The sequence below is a fragment of the Equus asinus genome, chromosome 2 (assembly GCF_041296235.1).
Source record: "Equus asinus isolate D_3611 breed Donkey chromosome 2, EquAss-T2T_v2, whole genome shotgun sequence".
In the NCBI taxonomy this organism is placed as follows: domain Eukaryota; kingdom Metazoa; phylum Chordata; class Mammalia; order Perissodactyla; family Equidae; genus Equus; species Equus asinus.
The window spans coordinates 88,859,185-88,877,465 of record NC_091791.1 but is presented as its reverse complement, the minus strand read 5'-3'; the positions used below and the strand labels follow the sequence as shown (position 1 = coordinate 88,877,465).

Sequence of the window (18,281 nt, the reverse complement as noted above, 5' to 3'; positions counted from 1 at the left end):
AGCCTGCCTCTGCCTCTTCCTCCTGCTCAGATTCATTCCAGATTCATCTCCACCCCAATCCCACCCCGACCACCACCACCTCCACTCGGCAGCCCAGACCGGCTCACCATTCCACCCCCTCACGGGTTCGTCTGCCTGTGTCTCTGCACGGCGCCCACTGCCTGGAAGGCTCTTACCCTCCTTCTCCGCACGGCAAAATCCTGAGAGCCTTCCAGGTGGGCTCAGGACCCTTGTCTGCGGCCACAGCACCTTGTGCCTCGAAGCCCAGCCTGGGGGCTGGCCCAGACCTCCCCAGGGAACTCCTCCTTAGATGACAGCCATGGATGGACACCGGTCACCAGTGTGTATGGTTTTACTGCCATCGAGGCCATGCCTGCAGCCATACGTTGGACACCAAGGGGCAGCCTTGCAGGGGCCCGTGCAGGTCTGAGGACCCTGTGGGAGGGGTTCCTGCAGGGTCCCTGGAGGAGCTGATCATGTGGCCTGCTCCAAGCCCCCTGGCTCCACCCCCGCTGTGTGCCTGCCCCCCCAAGGGGCTGTCTCACATGCAGTGTAGGGCCACTCCTGAGAGAGAGACAAGTGCAGGGGCCACCCCACGGGCTTTGAAGGGCCCTGTGCTTGGGTGTAATGCTCTGCAGTTGCCCTCTTAAAATTCTTAATACAGGAATTGCATCTTTGAATGTGTGTTTTCTAAGAGAGGTCCAGTGGGATAATGGAAAATGCACATGGGGCTTCAGCTCACAGTGGTCCTGCCTCCCCGTCTCTGGCCATGGGTTCTGGCTGCCAACTCCTCTGCTCCCAGGTGCTCCCCGCCCTTCCCCGCCTCCCTCTCCCCCTCCCTACCCTCGGACCTCTGCCTCCCTCTACCCAGGGCGGCCACCTGCTCCCAGTCCACAGTCATTCCCCTCCTCTGCAGGGGACTGGCTCAGGAGGGCCCCAGTCAGGCACACAGACATCCCAGAGCAGGGCCTGCAGTGGCTGCCCCCATGCTGGGCCAGCAGCACCAAAGCTCTTTCGGTGAACGGCTCAGAAGGGACAAGCCTGTCACTCACTCCCAACCCAGGTACCAAGTGCCTCTCCATAGACGGGTTGCACCCCGTGGGGGTCTGCAGCCTTCCTGGGCTGGGGCAGCAGGGCTAAGGGAAGGGAGAGTGACTTTTCCACCCCTGAAATCAGACAACTACACAAAGGCTAGAATGCAAGCTCCAGGGGAAGGGGGCTCTGCTTTGTTCACATGGCGGATCTGGGGTCTGGAGCAGTGCCTGGTGCCTACTTGATGCTTGAACAAGACTTCCTGACTGAATGAGGGGATGGGCTGAGCTGAGTCTGGAAGGACAAGCAGGATTTAGGCAGAGGTCACAGAGGGTTCCTCTTAAAGGCACAGGGAAGGGCTGAAGGACGTGAGTGGCACGTGACCCAGCAGAGGGCTCTGGCAGGGGTCTGCAGGGGGGAGAATGAGTGTCCCCAGGCCCTCCCAGCCTGAGAACCCAGTCAGAGCTCAGGCGGCCTCTGGGCCTGCTTACCTGGGCGGTTCCCTCGCCACCCTCCACCCCTGCCCAGTGTAGCCCAGCAGTTACCACAACGGATCCAGGCAGATGCAAAGTCACAGGGGCCTCTCTAGCCAGCAGGACGAACTCCGGCCTGGAGAACTGGGGAAACACTCAGAGTCACTCAGTAGAGAAGGGAAGTCACGTTCCATGGGGCTGGACCCCCAGCTTTGGGACTGGGCTTCCCCCACGGGCTCACCTCCCTCATCCCCGACCAGCACTCTGTCCCCAGAGCCAGCAGGAGACAGGTTTCAGCGAACGGGACATGAACTGGGCCCAGCTAGGGGGTCATCGCAAAGCAGAAGCCTTACAAGGGGTGTGGCGGTTTTGGCGTTGTTCTAGCTTTTAAGTTGGGTGTCTACTTCATGATGAGTTTCATAATTCACACATCTTTTGTATGCCTCAAAATTATAAAACACATTATATAGTACAAATACATATTTTATGCAATAAGATTTTTTAAAAATAAAACTACCGTTAGATTCAGATCAGATGAACCGTTTTTCTAGCTCTGGATGTTGAACCAATAGCGTGCATGGGCAGCTAGTGTCAATTTCACGATGCCCACGTTTGAGTCACACTTGTGACCAGGAATCCTGCCAGGAGCCGGGGGTCCCCGGAGGCATGTGCACACTGCAGGGGCCACCAGACATCGCCCCTCCTGTTAGCCAGACTTCACGGCCAGGCAGACTGGCCTGGCTCCTCCATAACTCACTCCTCACACCCCAAACCCGATGACCCTGAGTACCAGCGGGGATGGACCCTCTCCTCCCCGCCTGTCCCACCCACACATTTTCTCTGCATTCTGTCTGCTCTGAAGGCCCCTTCCGAGGACATGCAGCCTCATCAGCTCTCCCATCACCGCACACCAACCAGGCCTCTTCAATCTTCTATCCTGCACAGCATACAAGGCCACTCGATAAACACCCGCTGCGCTGAATTGCAATTTCCAGATTTATATTAGCCCAATTCTACAAACCTCAGCCCAGGGAGCCTAGACCTCCAATGGGTGCTGCCCATTTCAGCACCACGTCGGCCACCCCAGCTCCCCGCTCAAACCTCTCCTGGGGGTGTCCTTCGGTCCTGTTTTGCTCACCTTTCCCTTTCTCTGCACGAAAGCCCTTTGAGAAGGAGTTGCCAGCTGCGAGTTCTCTGCTGCCACAGAGGGAGCTGACCCGGAGCTGAGCCACCAGCCCTCCTGAAGGTTCTGGGGAGCTTCCGCCGGGAGAGTGCTGGCCAGCGGTCAGAGGAGCAGAGAAAGTGTTAACCGTGGAAGGGGCTCCCGTCCAGGAGAAGCCAGCGCCTGCAGGGGCTCAGCTGGATGGGGTGTACCCACCGCGGCATCTTCACCCCGTGCCTACGAGGGTGTTATCATACCCACTTTCCGAAGGAGGCAACTAAGGCCTCATGGCCACTGGGGGGCAGTGAGGGGATGCTTGAGGCAAGGCCACAGCGGCCTCTGCTCCACCAGGACCCTCTGCTCACCGTGCTCAGGACAGGCAGGTCCTGCGACCCCAGGTCCCCAACACCCCAGAGCAGCTGATGAGGTCACAGAGGGTTCTGATTTTCTTCCTTAGAATTTTACATAGTGTTCAAAACGGTTTTTTGGGGTTTTGGGGTGATTTTTGCTGAGGAAGTTTCACCCTGAGCTAACATCTGTTGCCAATTTTCCTTTATTTTATATGTGGGTGGCTGCCACAGCGTGGCCGGTGAGTGGTGTAGGTCCAGCTCAGGATCGGAACCCACGAACCAGGGTCGCCAAAGCGGAGTGCGCCAAACTCAACCGCTATGCCACCTGGCCGGCCCCTTGTTCGAAATGTCTTGACAATAAACATACATTGTTTATGGAATCAGAAAAAAAATTAAAGCTATATTCATTGGGAAAAATGGAAAACAGAAAATAGAGTTTTAAATGGCAGGAAAATCATTGTGAGGTGGACTGGCCAGCAGCCAGCAGAGGCCTCAGCTGTGTATTTGACCTCAAGTCTGGCCGCAGCCCTGGGCTGAACTGTGGAGGCACAGCCCTTAACAAGTCAACATGTAAATAAATAAATATCTGAGCTTCACAACGTCCAAGATTCCAGGACCAGGAAGATATGAGCCCATGTGGGTTTTGAGCAGATTTAAGCATCTAGTTAGACTGATTGCAAAAATAGCCACGGTTCTGCTCGCTGACCCGTGCCCTTTGCAGTTGACTTTGCCCCAGCTGCCTTCAGGAGATGGAGTCTATTCCCCTACCCCTGGAAGCTGAGCTGGCCTCCAGGCTTGATGTGGCCAGTGGAATGAGGTCCAAGTGGTGGAGGGCTAGTTCTGGAGGTTCTGTGCACGTCTCTCCCTCTCTCTCTGTCTCTGTCTCTCTCTCTCCATCTCTGTCTCGCTCTCTGTCTCCCTCTCTGCCACTGTCAGGGGCACAATCCCAGGCTAGCCTGCCGGTGGAGAAGAGCCAGGGCTCCCCCAGACAACAGCAGCCTCCCCCTAGAAGCGAGGGCGCCCAGGCAAGCTGAACTGATCACAGACGTGCAAGGGCACCCAGCAGAGTCCAGAAGAGCCCCGCAGCTGAGCACAGCTAAATTTCCAACACGCAGAATCGAGAGCTAAATCAAACACTGTTTCCAGCCGCTGGGTCTCGTGGGCGATTGTTACGCAGGCTCGTGTGGCAACAGATGCCCACGACAACACGGAAGCATGTTGTCATTCCATAGCTGAGCCTGGACCTGGTTCCCAGAGGAGACAGGACGCCCTGACCGCACAGCTGCCATCGGGCCCCTCGTCATCTTGGCTTCGTATGTCCTTAAATGTGGCTTTTTCATCTGCCAACGGAATAGGGTCAGCTTCTTCTGCAGAAGCAAGAGGCTACTCCTCCTCGGCAATAGTAAAGCAGCGGGATACAGAGGCCCCCACACCAATGTCCCACATCAAGTTCACAGCCCCATGCCCCTTGCTGGTTACCTGTTAACAGAGATGCTGCCGCGACTATGTGCTGAGGAGCTCAGACCGGGCTCCAGGGAGCTCTGAGTCTCTGTGCTTCTCTCTGAAACTAACCAAACAGCAGGGTGGAGGGCATGGGCAGAGGCAAAGGGCATGGCATTCTTGAATCAGGCAGCCTGGAAGGAGGATTTCAGCATCACGACTTACTAGCTGTGTGACCTTGGCAAAATTACTTAACCTCTCTGAGTCTGTTTCCTCATATAAGAAATGGAAACAAAATGACGGTTACAGAGGTTGAGGGAGGTCTTGGGGGGAAGATTAAGATTAACAGCAAAGAGTAACTTGTTTCAGGGACAACAAACCAACGTTAATTTTTTTAATCTCAGATTCAGTTGAAAAGTAGAGCACAGAAGATCTGAAGATTATTTTAAAAGTCAATCTGTTAACTCACCTGGAGCAACAACAAAAACCATCTTTTACAATTATTTTTCCTTTTGCTCCACCCAGAACCCCATCAAGAGAGATTTTTCTTTGCTGCTGTTTGCTTTATTTTGTTTTATCAGCGTGGACAGTGAACTGTCCAAGTTAGAACTCAACAAGAAAGAGTTCTCCTTGGATAGGAGTAACTGTTAGCTTAAAGCTTTCCTCAGAACGCAGAAGAGCCCTAAACTTGGCTCTCTGCGGGGCGTCTGGAAGAGCGGACTCTACGCGGGCTTCTCTGCCACTGCAGCACGGACCTCGGGCACACGGGGGGCGGGAAACAGTAGACAGCACCCTCCGCAGACCCGGGAACAATGCCGGGGCCCATGCCTCCCTCTGCAGGGACGCGAACCCCCAGGACAGTGCCTCCCTCTGCGGGGAGGAGGACCCCCCGGGACAGCGCCTCCCTCTGCGGGGACGAGGACCCCCCGGGACAGGGCCTCCCTCTGCGGGGACGAGGACCCCCGGGACAGGGCCTCCCTCTGTGGGGACGAGGACACCCCGGGACAGGGCCTCCCTCTGCGGGGACGAGGACCCCCGGGACAGCACCTCCCTCTGTGGGGATGCGGACCCCCCAGGGACAGGGCCTCCCTCTGCGGGACACAGACCCCTGGGGCCGTACTTACCTTTGGAGGGGTGCAGACCGTCCGAGGCCGGCGCCACCGAGCCCTCGCAGCTCGCCTGATGCAGCCTGTTCCTGAGCTGGCAGCTTCTGTCTTGCTGCACAGAGGAGCTTTCCTCCACCTCCTTCCTCCCCACCTGAGGGTCAGGTGCAGCACACAGCACATCCCCGTGTCAGGAGGGGCATTCGAACAGACACACACAGACTGTCCCTTCTAGTCAGTGTGGACCGTGTGTCCCACACAGGAAGAGCTCACACCATGTTCTCTAGAAGCCAGGGGGTGCTCTGTGCCCATTGTGCCCATGCACCCTGGGGTCCTCCATGCCCCCGAGATGCCTGCCTCTCCTGCCCATCTGTGTTTGCTCGTGCGCTCCCTCCACCGGCCAGGCTCTCCCTGTCAGGTCCTCTGGGCCCCAAGCCCCAGAGCCACATCCTCCTCACTTCCAGTCCTCTCAGCCTCTGCGCTCAAGGCAGACGCCAATGCCCCCCTCGCGGTTCCTCTCTCACCTCCCTCGGTGACACCACAGAACATGAGTCTGCTTCCTTGTCTGTCTCCTGGACCCCACTGTGCGTGTCATGCCCCATTGCAGCTCCCCCAGCTCAGGGCCTGGGTGAATGTCCAATGAGGGATCCAAATCTATGTTATGGGCTCCTAATGGAACGCTGCGGGTCAATGCCGTGTCCATCATGGGACAACGACACACCACTGGATCGTAGGCGCTAATGTCTTTCAAACAAATAGAATCCTCTGGATCAATGAACAGGAGCAACATGCTCACACACCAAGAGAGAAAGGGGACAGAACGGGAGAGGCATTTTCTGATTGACCGTTGGCAGCATCCCACAGCTGTCCCCTCCTCTCCATCCACACGGACCCTGAGTTAATCGTGGTCTCAGTTCTCCAACCTGCCCCTGGACAAGGGCAGCAGCCGCCCACCAGCCTCCAGCTGGCCCCCCTCTGGTTCCTCTGAAATGCAGACCTCCTCGCCTTTGGACCACGGGCACCGAGCTCACCATGGGATCAGGCTAAGGCTGTATCCACCTTGTACCCCATCCTGTCCTCCTTCCATCACGCCCTCTCTCCCAGGAGTGCTTCCCCAGTACGTGACTTGCATAAGCACCCTCGTCCCTGGCTTTGCTTCAAGGGAACCCAGCCTAAGTCAATGCCCACCACGTGCCAGGCCCCTCACTAGGCACCAGGGAGGGCACAGGGCAGCAAGCAGATAGTGTGACAAGCGCAACAAGGGGACCCTCTGCAGGCACAAGGTGGCAGAGGGGAGGGAGCGGCCAGGCACTGTGCAGGCACGGAGCTGAATTTTGAGAGGGGAACTGACACACGGGTTGTAGACACGACTGCTTTTATGTAGAGAGGCTCTTCCAAGATCCCAGGGGTCTTAGCCACATTAGAAATCGGGGCTTGCCCGAAGGTCTTCGCCAGCCCTGCCCAAGAGAACTGCACTGACAGGAATGTTCTAGATCTGACGTGTCTGATACGGTCATTACCAGCTCCCTGTGGCGACTGAGCACTTGAATAGAGGCAGGTGGGACTGAAGAATTGAATTTTTCATTTGATTTCATTTTCACTAACTATAATTTAGCTAAGTCAACAGTTTCCCACGGCTCCTGGGTTGGACAGCACGGATCCACACTGACCTGAGAGCCGGAGCCCAGAACCACGCTGACCAGCCGTCTCACATGCACATTGGCAGAGGCTGGGTAGATGGCCGCGTCGTCCTGGTGCAGCCGGCAAGCTTCCAGAACGGCCGGCAGCGGCAGCCGCCTGCTGGGCTGGTCCTCACACATGGTCAGCAGCAGCGAGTGCAGCGGCTCCCGGAGCTGCAGAGGCTGGGGACAGGGGCGGGCGGGAGGCACAGGGCTCAGCCCCTGGGCCAGCGCCTCGGCAGAGCGCAGTGGGCTGACCGAAATGGGCGTCCTCGTCCCCACTAGACGGATGCCTGCTCCTCCCCGAGAGTTAGGGACAGGCGGAAGACAGATCACCGGGGCCTCAAGATGCAGAGCAATTATCTGCACCTGCTGTGTCGTTTGCTGCTGTCTAAGCTGGAGCATCCTTTGTGCACAGAGAGCCCCAACATGTGCTTGGGATACTCCCGAAAAATACATCCTCCGCACCACGGATTTCCACCTACGCCGAGCGCCCCAGATCAACCCAGGGGTTAGCCTGTCGCTCACATTCACCTGGGCGGCCTGTCACTTTGCCAAATTATTTAGGTGGGTCACATGGGCCCTTTTTCCCTGGACTGTGAGCTCCAGGAACACACCGACTGTGGCTTTTGTCGGCCCAAGTGCTCAGTAATCTTGGCTGAACTTGACGTAACGTGTGCACATCAAGCAAAAGAGAAAATCGATGTTTTCTTGAGCATGACTCTCATGTGTTTAAGTGGCCACCATCTATATCGGGAAGAGCTCAAAGTCAGACTCAAAATCCGGCTTTTTCTCACACCCACCCATACTGAAGGCCCTTTTCCGGGTCAAGGCCGCACTACCATGTCTGGCCATGGAGCATCAGCTGTGAATTCCTCTCTTGGCATGTGACCAGGCCAATGAGTCCTGCCCTGAACAGCAGTGCCCTTACGTGCCCGGGACTGCCCAGCTCCTGGGACAGGGGTGGGAGACAGGCCCACCTTCGGGAAGTTCACAGTCTGCTAGGAAAGGCGGTCACTTAAAGAGACAAGGACAGGACAGGGTGATAAGTGCTCTGGTCTCGGGAAGCACAAGACATGGAAATAACACAAAGGAAGGAGCCTAACCCAGGCTGGGGAGGGAGGGAGGAGCTTGGACTGTATTTCAAAAAGTATGCTGGGGTTAACAAGGAGAAAGGTGGAGGAGCGGGCCTCAGGTGGAGGGAGAAATGTGCAAAGGTGGGCGTATGTCTGAAAGGACGTGGCCCATGGGCAGGAGTGGGGCCCCTTGTTCAAGATTGAGAAGGATTTCAAGACGGTGACAGCAGAGCATTAAATCAAGCATGGGGCCCTTGTAAGTGCAGGCCCCGTGCTGTTACACAGGCCACATGCCCATGAAACCAGGCCTGATACAGCAGAGGGCCAGAGAGAGACCAGCCCCACAGGGAGGAGCCCAGCTCTGGGCTCCAGGTGTGTCCTGCTGAGGAGTGGGAAGTAACCTCGTGGGTCTAGGGGAGCTGAGGAAGAAGTCACAGGAGGAGGAACATGAGCAGGTGTCTGTGTTAGAAGGAGCACAGAGAAGCATTGGGATGTTACATTGGAGAGAGCAAGGGTGGGAAGGAAGGAAAAGAGGAAGACAGGGAGGGAGGAAGGAAGGGAGAGAGGGAGGAAGGGAGGCAGGGAGGAAGATGGGCAGGCCAGGCAGGTCTCCAGCGTGTGCTCGTGTTTCACTGGTTTCTAAGGAATTCGTACAGCATCAGATGAAAATTTTGCACACATATTCTGTCGTCAAAAATTTTGTAAAATACCATGATAAAGTTTAAACCTTTCTGTGCTTCAAGCCTTCCCAGCGTCTCTAAGAAAACCCTCTGAAAGATCTCAGAGAGGAAGATATCCAGGGAGCGCTGTCCCGAATCGATGGGGCACCAGACCCTCTTCCGGGAGGCTTCCCACTGCAGGAAGGGGCGTCACCCGCTGTCTGACTCGCGTCGTCAGCATCTGTAAAACTCTCCTGCTCGCTAGTCTCTGAGCGGGAGTGGCAGATACGTCATCTCTCGCTTGCCAATCCCAGATCGTGGCTGCCTAGGGTGCCACGTGGATGGATTCGGAGGTTCCTCCTGGACTGGGCAGAAGGAGGTCTGGCATCGGTTGGCAGTGCTTTCCCAGAACCCGGGAGCATGGAGCGGAGGCCCAGAGTTCCCCTGCCCCGGCCAAAACCGCTAAACCAAGCCACAGGCACCACCTGGCGAGGCGGCGAGGATCGTGGGTACAGACCTGGTTTGGAGGAACATGGAAGCCCGCTGACCAGTAGAGGGTCATTCCTAGAGAATAGACGTGCATCTGCCCGAGAGAAAAGCATCTGATTAGACTCCAGTCACCTCTGCTGCTCCACCATCCCGCAGACGACATATGACGCAATTCCCATGTGGGATAATTCCCATGCAATTCCCACTGCTGGCTGGCTAGCTCAACAGCCATCTGCAGCTCCCTGAAACTTTGCTGCCTCCGACTCTAGAGGCTGAAGACCCCAGTCACCATGACACCCAATTTTGGCGAAAGACATCTGAGAAGTCTGTTAGGGGACTTCTGAGAAACCTTTTGCTTCACTGGCAATAGGAGCACATGGGACTGGTCCCATGCTCTCCCCCTTGTTCCTGCCTTGAACACTGATGTGATACCTGGAATCATGGCAGCCATCTTGTGACCAGGAGGCAACAAGTCTAAGGACAAAAAGGCAGCAGCTAATGAGAGTAGAATGGAAATATACACCTGGAACCTTGATGACATTTACTGAGCTGCTGACCAATCCTTAAACCTCTCATTAAGTAAATAATAATTATATCTGTGGTTCCAGCCACCATGTTCTAGGCTATCTTCTTCTTGATACACTGTTATTCAACCTGATTAAAAAGCATCGTATGTTGTCACAAAGCAACATGGTGTCATAGAAGAGCACTGACTTCTCTGAGCTTCAGTTTCCTCATCTTTGAAGTGAGTATTCTGCCTGAAAACTTAGGACGATTGAGTAAAAAGTACCTAAAGATGGTATTAATAATAATAAGTGTTATCATTATTATTGGACATGGAGCTCTTATAATATACCCAGGCTTGCCCTACGTCTTTCACTAATATTAACTTATTTTCCTCACCACAGTCCTGGGAGGCAAGTATTTTAATCGTCCCCAATTTACAAAGAAGGAAACTAAAGCAAAGGCAAGTTAGGGAACTGGCCCAAAGAAGACATAAAGTCTAGACTTGAACACGGAGCCAGAGCCCCTGCCCTGAGCCACTGGGCTGTGTCGCCTCTGGGCTACACGCCGTCCTCACTAAATGTCAGTGTGTATTATCGTGAGGTTTCTATTATAACCGACCAGGCACAGCCCCCTGAGGTCTCTCTCCAGACCTTAAGGCTTGTGGGGCTCTGGAAGGAAGAGGCTGGATTAACAAGCACGGTATGTAAACCACGCAGTCACTTGGGCCACCTGTGGAGTTCAACACAAGCGGGCTTGGTTCCGGCGTTCACATCTCTAGATCAGGGGCTCGTGTCCCGAGCCCCATGCGCCCGTTAGGCCTCTTCTTCGTCTGAGACTGTGCCCCTGAACCAGTCAGTCCCCCATCTGGGTGACACCTGCAGGAAGGCTCGCAAGCTGCACCCTCATCTGGAGAAATGACCCCGCAACTGGACGTCCTGAGCCCCACCAGAGGCATCATCTATACCTAGGCACCTACCTGGGTTCCCAGGGCTCTAAAAGTGTCCCAGAGCAAAGCCCAGGGCCACAAGACAGCAGGCTTCACCCCAAATCCCAAATCTAGCCCATTGGTGGACACTGCCTGGAGAAGGGTGGTCAGAAGGATTTTGAAGGCCACTCCTGGCTCAGTGGGAAAGAAGCCATGATCGATTGGTGATGTCTGCCATGAGCATGGGGTGGGTGACAGTGGAATGAATGACTTGTAGTTAGAGACCAGCCCACACCTTCCCCTGCACCTGGGCCTAACATCCCAAGGAGTGGGGGAAATGTCTTAATTTCCCCCGTGTTGGCCCGAGGAGAGGTGTCAAGATGCACCCTCCAAACCTCAGAATGGGGCCCAGGGCCGGGGAGGCTCCTGAGCACAGCCTCTCCTGGGACCACCTTCCTGATCCTCCAACCCCCACCCCCCCACCACGGGACCTGAGCCAAGTGAGACAAAGAGAGGAGCCTGCGATGAACAGAAGGGAACGATAATTAATGGAACTGAGGGGCAGGGAGGCTGTAAGAGAGAGAACGGCCAGGTAACCCTGCCCTCCGGCTGCAGGAACAGGGCCCAAGGCTGGCGGCTGCGCCCCTTAAGCCACACCCCCACAACACGCCTCCCCAGTTGTTAGCTCAGCCTATTCCTTCACCCTAAGAACTCCTGGAGCCCTCATTCCTCTGCATGGAGGAACATGTGCAGGAGGATGTTTTCCTCCCGCTCAGCTCAGCTCAAGGATGCTCTGAGGAGAGGAGCCACTAGGCCTTCACAAGACACTCAGTGGAGGCCAGGTTGAAGCCAGGAGGGCAATGTCTGTTCCTCACCAGGGATGCTGGGAGGGACGGGGAAGGACCCCAGGGGCACTCAAGATCTGTCTTAGTTCAAGTCCTGTAGAAAGCAGAGCCTGAGGCAAGGATTAAGTACTGATACTTCATTCAGGGGCTATAAACTCAGGGCAATGAGGGTGAAGAGAAAAGGGGAAGGGAATCAAAGCAGATGTGATGGCTGGGGTCACCATGCTGGCCATCTCCTTGCAACAAGCCACAGAGCACAGCAGGAAGGACAGCAGACCTAGCTTCCTAGCACTCAGAACTCCTCTGGAAGCTTTTGAGACTCACCCATCTCGAAGCAGTTCAGAAGGAAAGATATAGGGGAGAATTAATCTTCTCAGTTCCCTCCCAACTCTCATTTGCCATTGGTTAAGGCTCACCCCCTGGGAAACTAGGTCCCCTGCCCTTTCACGCTGCACCAGCAGGCCCCTCAGGTGGTGGCTCAGAAAGTCAGATCCCATGGCTCAGGATGTGGCATCTTATCTGAGTCCAGAGAGTAGGAGGCAACTTGGTGTGAGTGGAACTTCACCAGAGAGGCCTGAACAGAGGGTATCTGAGAGGCACCCAGTCTGCACCCAACACAGGAGCCCCGGGATCCTGGCCGTGAGGAAAGGGTGCATGGGCCAGGAGTCCCGGGGAGGGGGGGAGGGGGGGTGATGGAGCCGGGGCCACTGCAACTGGGACTCCAATGCTTTCTCTATTGTCATCCGACTTGGAGACACGTGGGCCCAGACCGACCAAACCTGGAAGCCCCTGGTGCCCTATTCTCCCATGAAATGACAAGGAAAAAAGGAACAGAATGCACCGAGGAAATGCCTACCGTGCGCCTGCCCTCCACCCTTCTCTCCTTGGAGTTCCTTCTCTATCAAATTGAAAATAATGTTTACTAGAACTTTCTGCTATTCAGAAGCAAAACATGTCCATGGAAAAAACAAAATTCGCCACTGATGTTGCCATCCAGAAATAATCACTCAGACACCTTGGTGCGTATATTTTTAGAACTTCCGCTCTCTCTCTCCCTCTGTGTGTGTTTACACAACTAGGATCACATCGTAAATGCATATATTTAATTTCTTTTCAGGTTATTCAACAAGCTTCTACAGCCTCATTTTAACACTGTCTTGTTTCACATCCACTCTCATTGAACATGTAGTTGGTTTCCAATTTATCACCAATGTCAACAATTCAACAATAAACATTGCTGCAGCTAAATCAATCTTTACTCATGCCTTTGGATAAATTCCTAGTTGAGGGCTTTTTGGGTCCTTTTGAGGGGTTTTGCTACATGTTGCCAATGGAACCAATGTGCCAGACCATCTACCCACAGCTTTCCCAACACCTCTTCTTGAATGTTAACAACAAGCTCGTGGATTAGGTCATATTAACCCCACTTAAAAGATGCAGAAATTAGGGCTCAGAGAAGTTGACTTGTCCTCATCTAAGAGCTAATAAGTTACTGGCAAGACAGTCTGGGAATAAAATTCTTTAAAACTCATTCTGTCCGGTGTTCCTCTGGGCTGAGCTGGGAGCAAGGGGATGCCACCCCCAGGACAGGTCCGAGGTCCTAGACACAGGCCTTCCTGGAGGTGGGGCCGGAGGCCGCTGCAGAGACGCCACACGCCTTACCCGAGACGCATCCGGCCGCTCCTCGTCACTCTGTCCCTGAAGCAGTTCAGGGGCCTTGAAAGGAGCAGCCTCTCCGTGGGAACTACGGTCTTGGAAAGAAAGACTTCCGGCCGCAGAAAGCAGGGTCGACCAGGGGCAGACCACATAGTCCGAGGAATCTGAAACCAAGGCAGTGATGGGGGAGTAGAGACAGGCGGCTGTCTGGAGGGCCAGCATGGGACCATGCCTGGGGTTGGGGTGGGGGGGGCCCTGCAGGATCCTCCTCTGGGAGGGACAGCGAGCAAGACCCGGGGAACCACAGAGCGGAACAAACTCAGCCCTGATGCGTGTGTGCCAGAAGCAGGTGTTACAGAAGTTGGGTGCAGAGGTGGCCGGGATAACCACACCTGCATCAGAGGTCATCAGGGGCCAAGAGTCCCAAAGTAAAATGTAAAGAGGTCAGATCCACCTGGAAATTAGCACAAGTCTGAGCGGCCTGGGGCCAAGCCAGGGACCAAGACAGCTGGTCTTCTGGGCACACTGTAGCTGTTCATCGGAACCTCCAGGGCGGGGAAGAGGGCGTGAAGGCTCAGGGAGGAGATGGAGCTGTAGGTAAGGGTGCGCAGCCTCCCTTGTCTCCCCAGCTAGACCCTCACCCTGACTGCGCATGTGTGGTCTCACATGGGGGGAGCACGCGTGACTTCTGAGCTGACCTCTGAGTATGAGCACCCAGTGTTTGTTCCAGTTATAGATTTAATGCCTCGCAGCTCCATCTTTCAGTACCTGCTCCCCCCTCAGCATCTCTCCTTCTCAGCGAGCGCGATGCTCAGCTTTCTCAGTAGAGGGCGCCGGAGAGACACCGCGGGGGGCGGGCTCTCCCGCCGTTTCTGGGGGGATTAGCGGTGTGTGCTGGGGACACCGGGTGACGCTCCGCCTCGACACACGTCCAGGACGCGTGATCCCTCAGCCAAGCGATCGCCTTCTTGCGACCCCGTCTACACAGACGCTGCGGGCTCCAGGCCTCCCGCGCGCCCCGGCTCCGGAGCTGGGGCTCACCTGTGTTGGCCTGTGCCCGCCTGCGCCCGGCTCCACCCAGAGTAACCCCGCCCCTATTGGCGATCGCCTGCGCCCGGCTTGTCCAGTGCCTGCAGACCACCATGGCCAGGCAGAGCAGCTGTCATCACGGGCTGCAAACACAGCAACTCCGGCACATCTGAACCCCAACCTGGGGAGGGGGCTTCCCTTCAAAGTTTTTCACTCATTGGGTACAGCCCTCAGCCCTGGGGGACCATGTGGACTTTTCTTATATCTTACAGTTATTCTTCGGTCGGAGTTTAAGAATTCTTTATATTAACACACGCTCATCTCGTTTAGACCACTGAGTGTGCAGGTTCTCTCCTGATGGGACTCAAGCTGGCGCAGCATCTCACGGAGGACAGTATGGGGTGTCCGCTGATCCCGTGGCTACCTGCTGCCTCCCATCTCTGGTTATGCGCAGACTGTCCAGGTGGTGGGAGAGGCCCACGGAGCTGCCCCCACTCTCTCCCTAGTGACCAGGCCTAGACATGTAATCTCAAGGCAGAACGAGGCCACTCTTTCAACTCTGGGTCCAAGAGACGGGCCCGCCCTCCCAGCACAGCTCCATGGTGGGTGTCATTTGCCTACTTGCCCTAACACTTTGGACTGATAACAGATGGAGAAGCAGCAGCCAGAAATGTGCTTGTTTGAGAAGCTTCGCATCATCCCCCGTGACTCAACGGCCGCAAACACTCTCTTACCATCACGGAGGTCCTCCAGGAGCCTCTCAGCAGCCAGGGACAAGAGGGCCCAGATCTCCTCCTCAGACAGAGCTTCGCCCCTGACCTGCAGGGCACTGGCCAGAGTCACAGAGGTCGGGCTCATGCCTGCAAAGACACGCGTGTGGCAGAGCCCCTGCTATGTCCAGGAGCGTGCCAGGGCCAGCACTCGCCGCTCTGGCCCACAACCGGTCCAGCCTCCTCCGCAGCACAGCGGCACCGTGTTTTTATCACTTGTGTCCCCAGGGCTGGGCACCGGGCCAGGTACACAAGAGAAGCTACAGAAATATTCACTGGGGGGCTGGCTGGGCCAGCTGGTTGGTCCCCAGTGAAGGTGCAAATAAGTAAATAAACTCCCAAATGTAGGGTTAAGGGAATCAATGAAGAAACGAACAAATGAACCGCGAGAATGGCACTGCCCTCAGTGCTGGGCATGCGCTGTTGCGAAGAGCTGCCTACACCTGCTGGGGTCCCTTGACTGCCCTCCTCCTATGTCTGGGAAAGTAGATTAAGAACCTTCTATGCTTCCAAGACATGATTCGCGTCTTTCCCTCTCTGACTGCTGCCTCCAGCGCTGCATTTGGGGCCAGCACCTGCCCCATCTCTCAGGGCCACCACACCTGCCTGCAGAGCGAGGCTCCTTAGAAGGAAGAGTTAAGGCGCCAGTTTGGAGAGGGTTCGGACGCACGGGAAAGCACGGGACTGATTTGCTGGAGGAGGCGGGGAGGAAGGCTTATCTTCTCTTCCCTCTCATCTTAGACCCGCTCCTTTAAACGAAAGCTGACATTTAAATGTCTGTCCCCTGGCAAAGCTGTCACCCACTAATCTCCAAGGCGGAGAGCCCCAGGTGCGGGGGCAGCAGGAAGAGGCCAGGCAGACTTTTCCTAATCCCCTACGTCACTGATCTCCTCTACAGCCAGGGCTCCCAGAGGCGGATGCGCTGTGTGGGGGGCGGGGTGGGGAGCACATTATGGCACCCCCATCCCTGCATCCTACATAATTAATCTCCGGCCTCAGAAGGAGAGACAGACCCCCCGGAGAAAGACCTTTGCTCTTCCATCCATCCCCTGGGGACCAGAAGCGTGCTGCAGCCGGCCGGACCTGGACCGGAAGCTGTATGCGTGGGATGTTACTATCGCAAGGCGTCTGTGGAGAAGGGACTGTGGTTCCCATTTACAGACAGGGAAGCAGACGGAGGCAACGCAGGTAAAAAGTGACCAAATACAAGCGGAAGTCCAGGCCCTCTCTTGTTTTTCTTTTCTTTTTTTTTCTCCTGCTTCTTTTTTCAAACTCTGCTTGAGGTTTCTGGATGAGGCATTCTCCTTCTGCCACATTTTTCTAAATCTCTATGACCACAATAAAAGGCTACTTATTGAAGCAAAAACAAAGGGACGAGATTATGATTCTTGAGTAGGAAATCTCTGAATTTCAAAGTAAAATATCTCACCAAAAAAATGAAAGGTAAGGGTTTTTCCAGTCACTTTATGACTAGAAAAAAAGTGGCACTAAAATCTTCTAGGCTGGTGTGGCTGGCTGAGGCCATCATTTCTGTATAATAGTTCGATGAAGGAGGGACACCCTTTTCAACAAATAGTGCTGTATCCATTATGAAAAAAACCTCACACCTTGTTCAAAAATTAACTCAAAATGGATCCTAGATTTAATGTAGAACATAAAACTATAAGTTTTTTGGGAAAAAGTGGGAGAAAATATTTGGGATCTGGGATCCAGGACTAGGTAAAGTGCTGTTAGGCCTGACACCAAAAGCACAATCTATAAAAGAAAAACCCAACAAATTGGACCTCATCAAAATTAAAGACTTTTGCTCTGAGAAAGATGCTGTTAAAAAGATGAAAAGACAAGCTAAAGACTGGGAGAAGATATTGGAAAACCACATATCTGACAAAGTACACTTATATAGAGTATTTATAAAGAAATCTCAAAACTCATCAATAAGAAAACAATGCAATTTGAAAATGGGCGAATGATGCAAACAGACATTTCACCAAAGAGAATATACAAATGACAGAGAAATACAGGAAAAGATGTTTAACATCACCAGCCACTAGAAAAATGTGAATTAACATCATCATAAGATGTCACTACACACCTACCAGAATGACTAAAATAAAAAATTGAATGGATATAAAAATGTGGTATACGCATGTCACAGAATATTATTTGGCTATGAAAAAGAATAAAGTACTGCTACTTACTGCAAGGAGATTGAATCTTTTTTTTAACCACTTTATTAAGGTATGATTGACATACAAAAATCTGTGCATAGTTAGGGCTGGCCCTGTGGCCTAGTGGTTAAGTTCAGCGTGCTCCACTTGAGTGGCCCAGGTTCAGTTCCTGGCATGGACCTCCACCACTCACCAGCAGCCATGCTATAGCAGCAATCCACATACAAAATAGAGGAAGATTGGCACAGATGTTAATTCAGGGTAAATCTTCCTTGGAAAAAAAAAAATCTGTACATATTTAATGCATACAACTTGATGAGGGTGCAGATAAGTATATACCTGTGAAACCATCACCACAATCTATGCCATACAAGATTGATGAGTCTTGAAAATGTTATGCTAAGTGAAAGAAGCCAGTCACTAAAGAACACACATTGTATGATTTCATTTATATGAAATTTCCAGAATAGGAAAATCAATAGAGACAGAAAGTAGATTAATAGTTGGCAGGGGTTTAGGGGAGAGTGGAGTGGGGAATGACTGCTAATGGGAATAGGATTTCTTTTGGGGGTGACGACAATATTCTGGAATTAGTGGTGATGATTATGCAACATTATGAACGTACTAAAAACTTCTGAACTGTAGACTTTAAAAAAGATGAATTTTACGGTATGTGAATTGTATCTCAGTAATTTTTTTAAAGAAAGAAAGAGATGAAGGGAACTTGTAATTAAAAGACATATCAATTTTTTTAAAATGAGCAAAACTAGATATAGTGTCTAGAGATGTATATCTGAGGGATAAAACTATAATGAAACAAAAAGAAGGAGTGACTCTAAAAGTCAGGATAATGGTTACCTCTGAGGAAGTAAGGGGACTGTGAGAACAGATTGAGGGGGTTCTGGAACCAGGGGAAAA

The 18,281-nt window shown here is 53.6% G+C and overlaps 1 protein-coding gene across 2 annotated transcripts in view; it reads right to left on the bottom strand.

The window, feature by feature from the left end:
- FRMPD2 (FERM and PDZ domain containing 2) overlaps positions 1–18,281 on the bottom strand; it is a 119,224-nt gene that overhangs the window by 72,876 nt on the left and 28,067 nt on the right. For both annotated transcript variants that reach the window (XM_070493502.1, XM_044759592.2), the window contains exons 2-9: positions 15,160–15,285; positions 13,403–13,560; positions 9,492–9,557; positions 7,231–7,422; positions 5,582–5,714; positions 4,497–4,584; positions 2,644–2,779; positions 1,578–1,649 (exon numbers count right to left, since the gene is read on the bottom strand). In XM_070493502.1, coding sequence (XP_070349603.1) covers positions 1,578–1,649; positions 2,644–2,779; positions 4,497–4,584; positions 5,582–5,714; positions 7,231–7,422; positions 9,492–9,557; positions 13,403–13,560; positions 15,160–15,285 — 971 coding nt within the window. The remainder of the gene's footprint in view (positions 1–1,577; positions 1,650–2,643; positions 2,780–4,496; positions 4,585–5,581; positions 5,715–7,230; positions 7,423–9,491; positions 9,558–13,402; positions 13,561–15,159; positions 15,286–18,281) is intronic.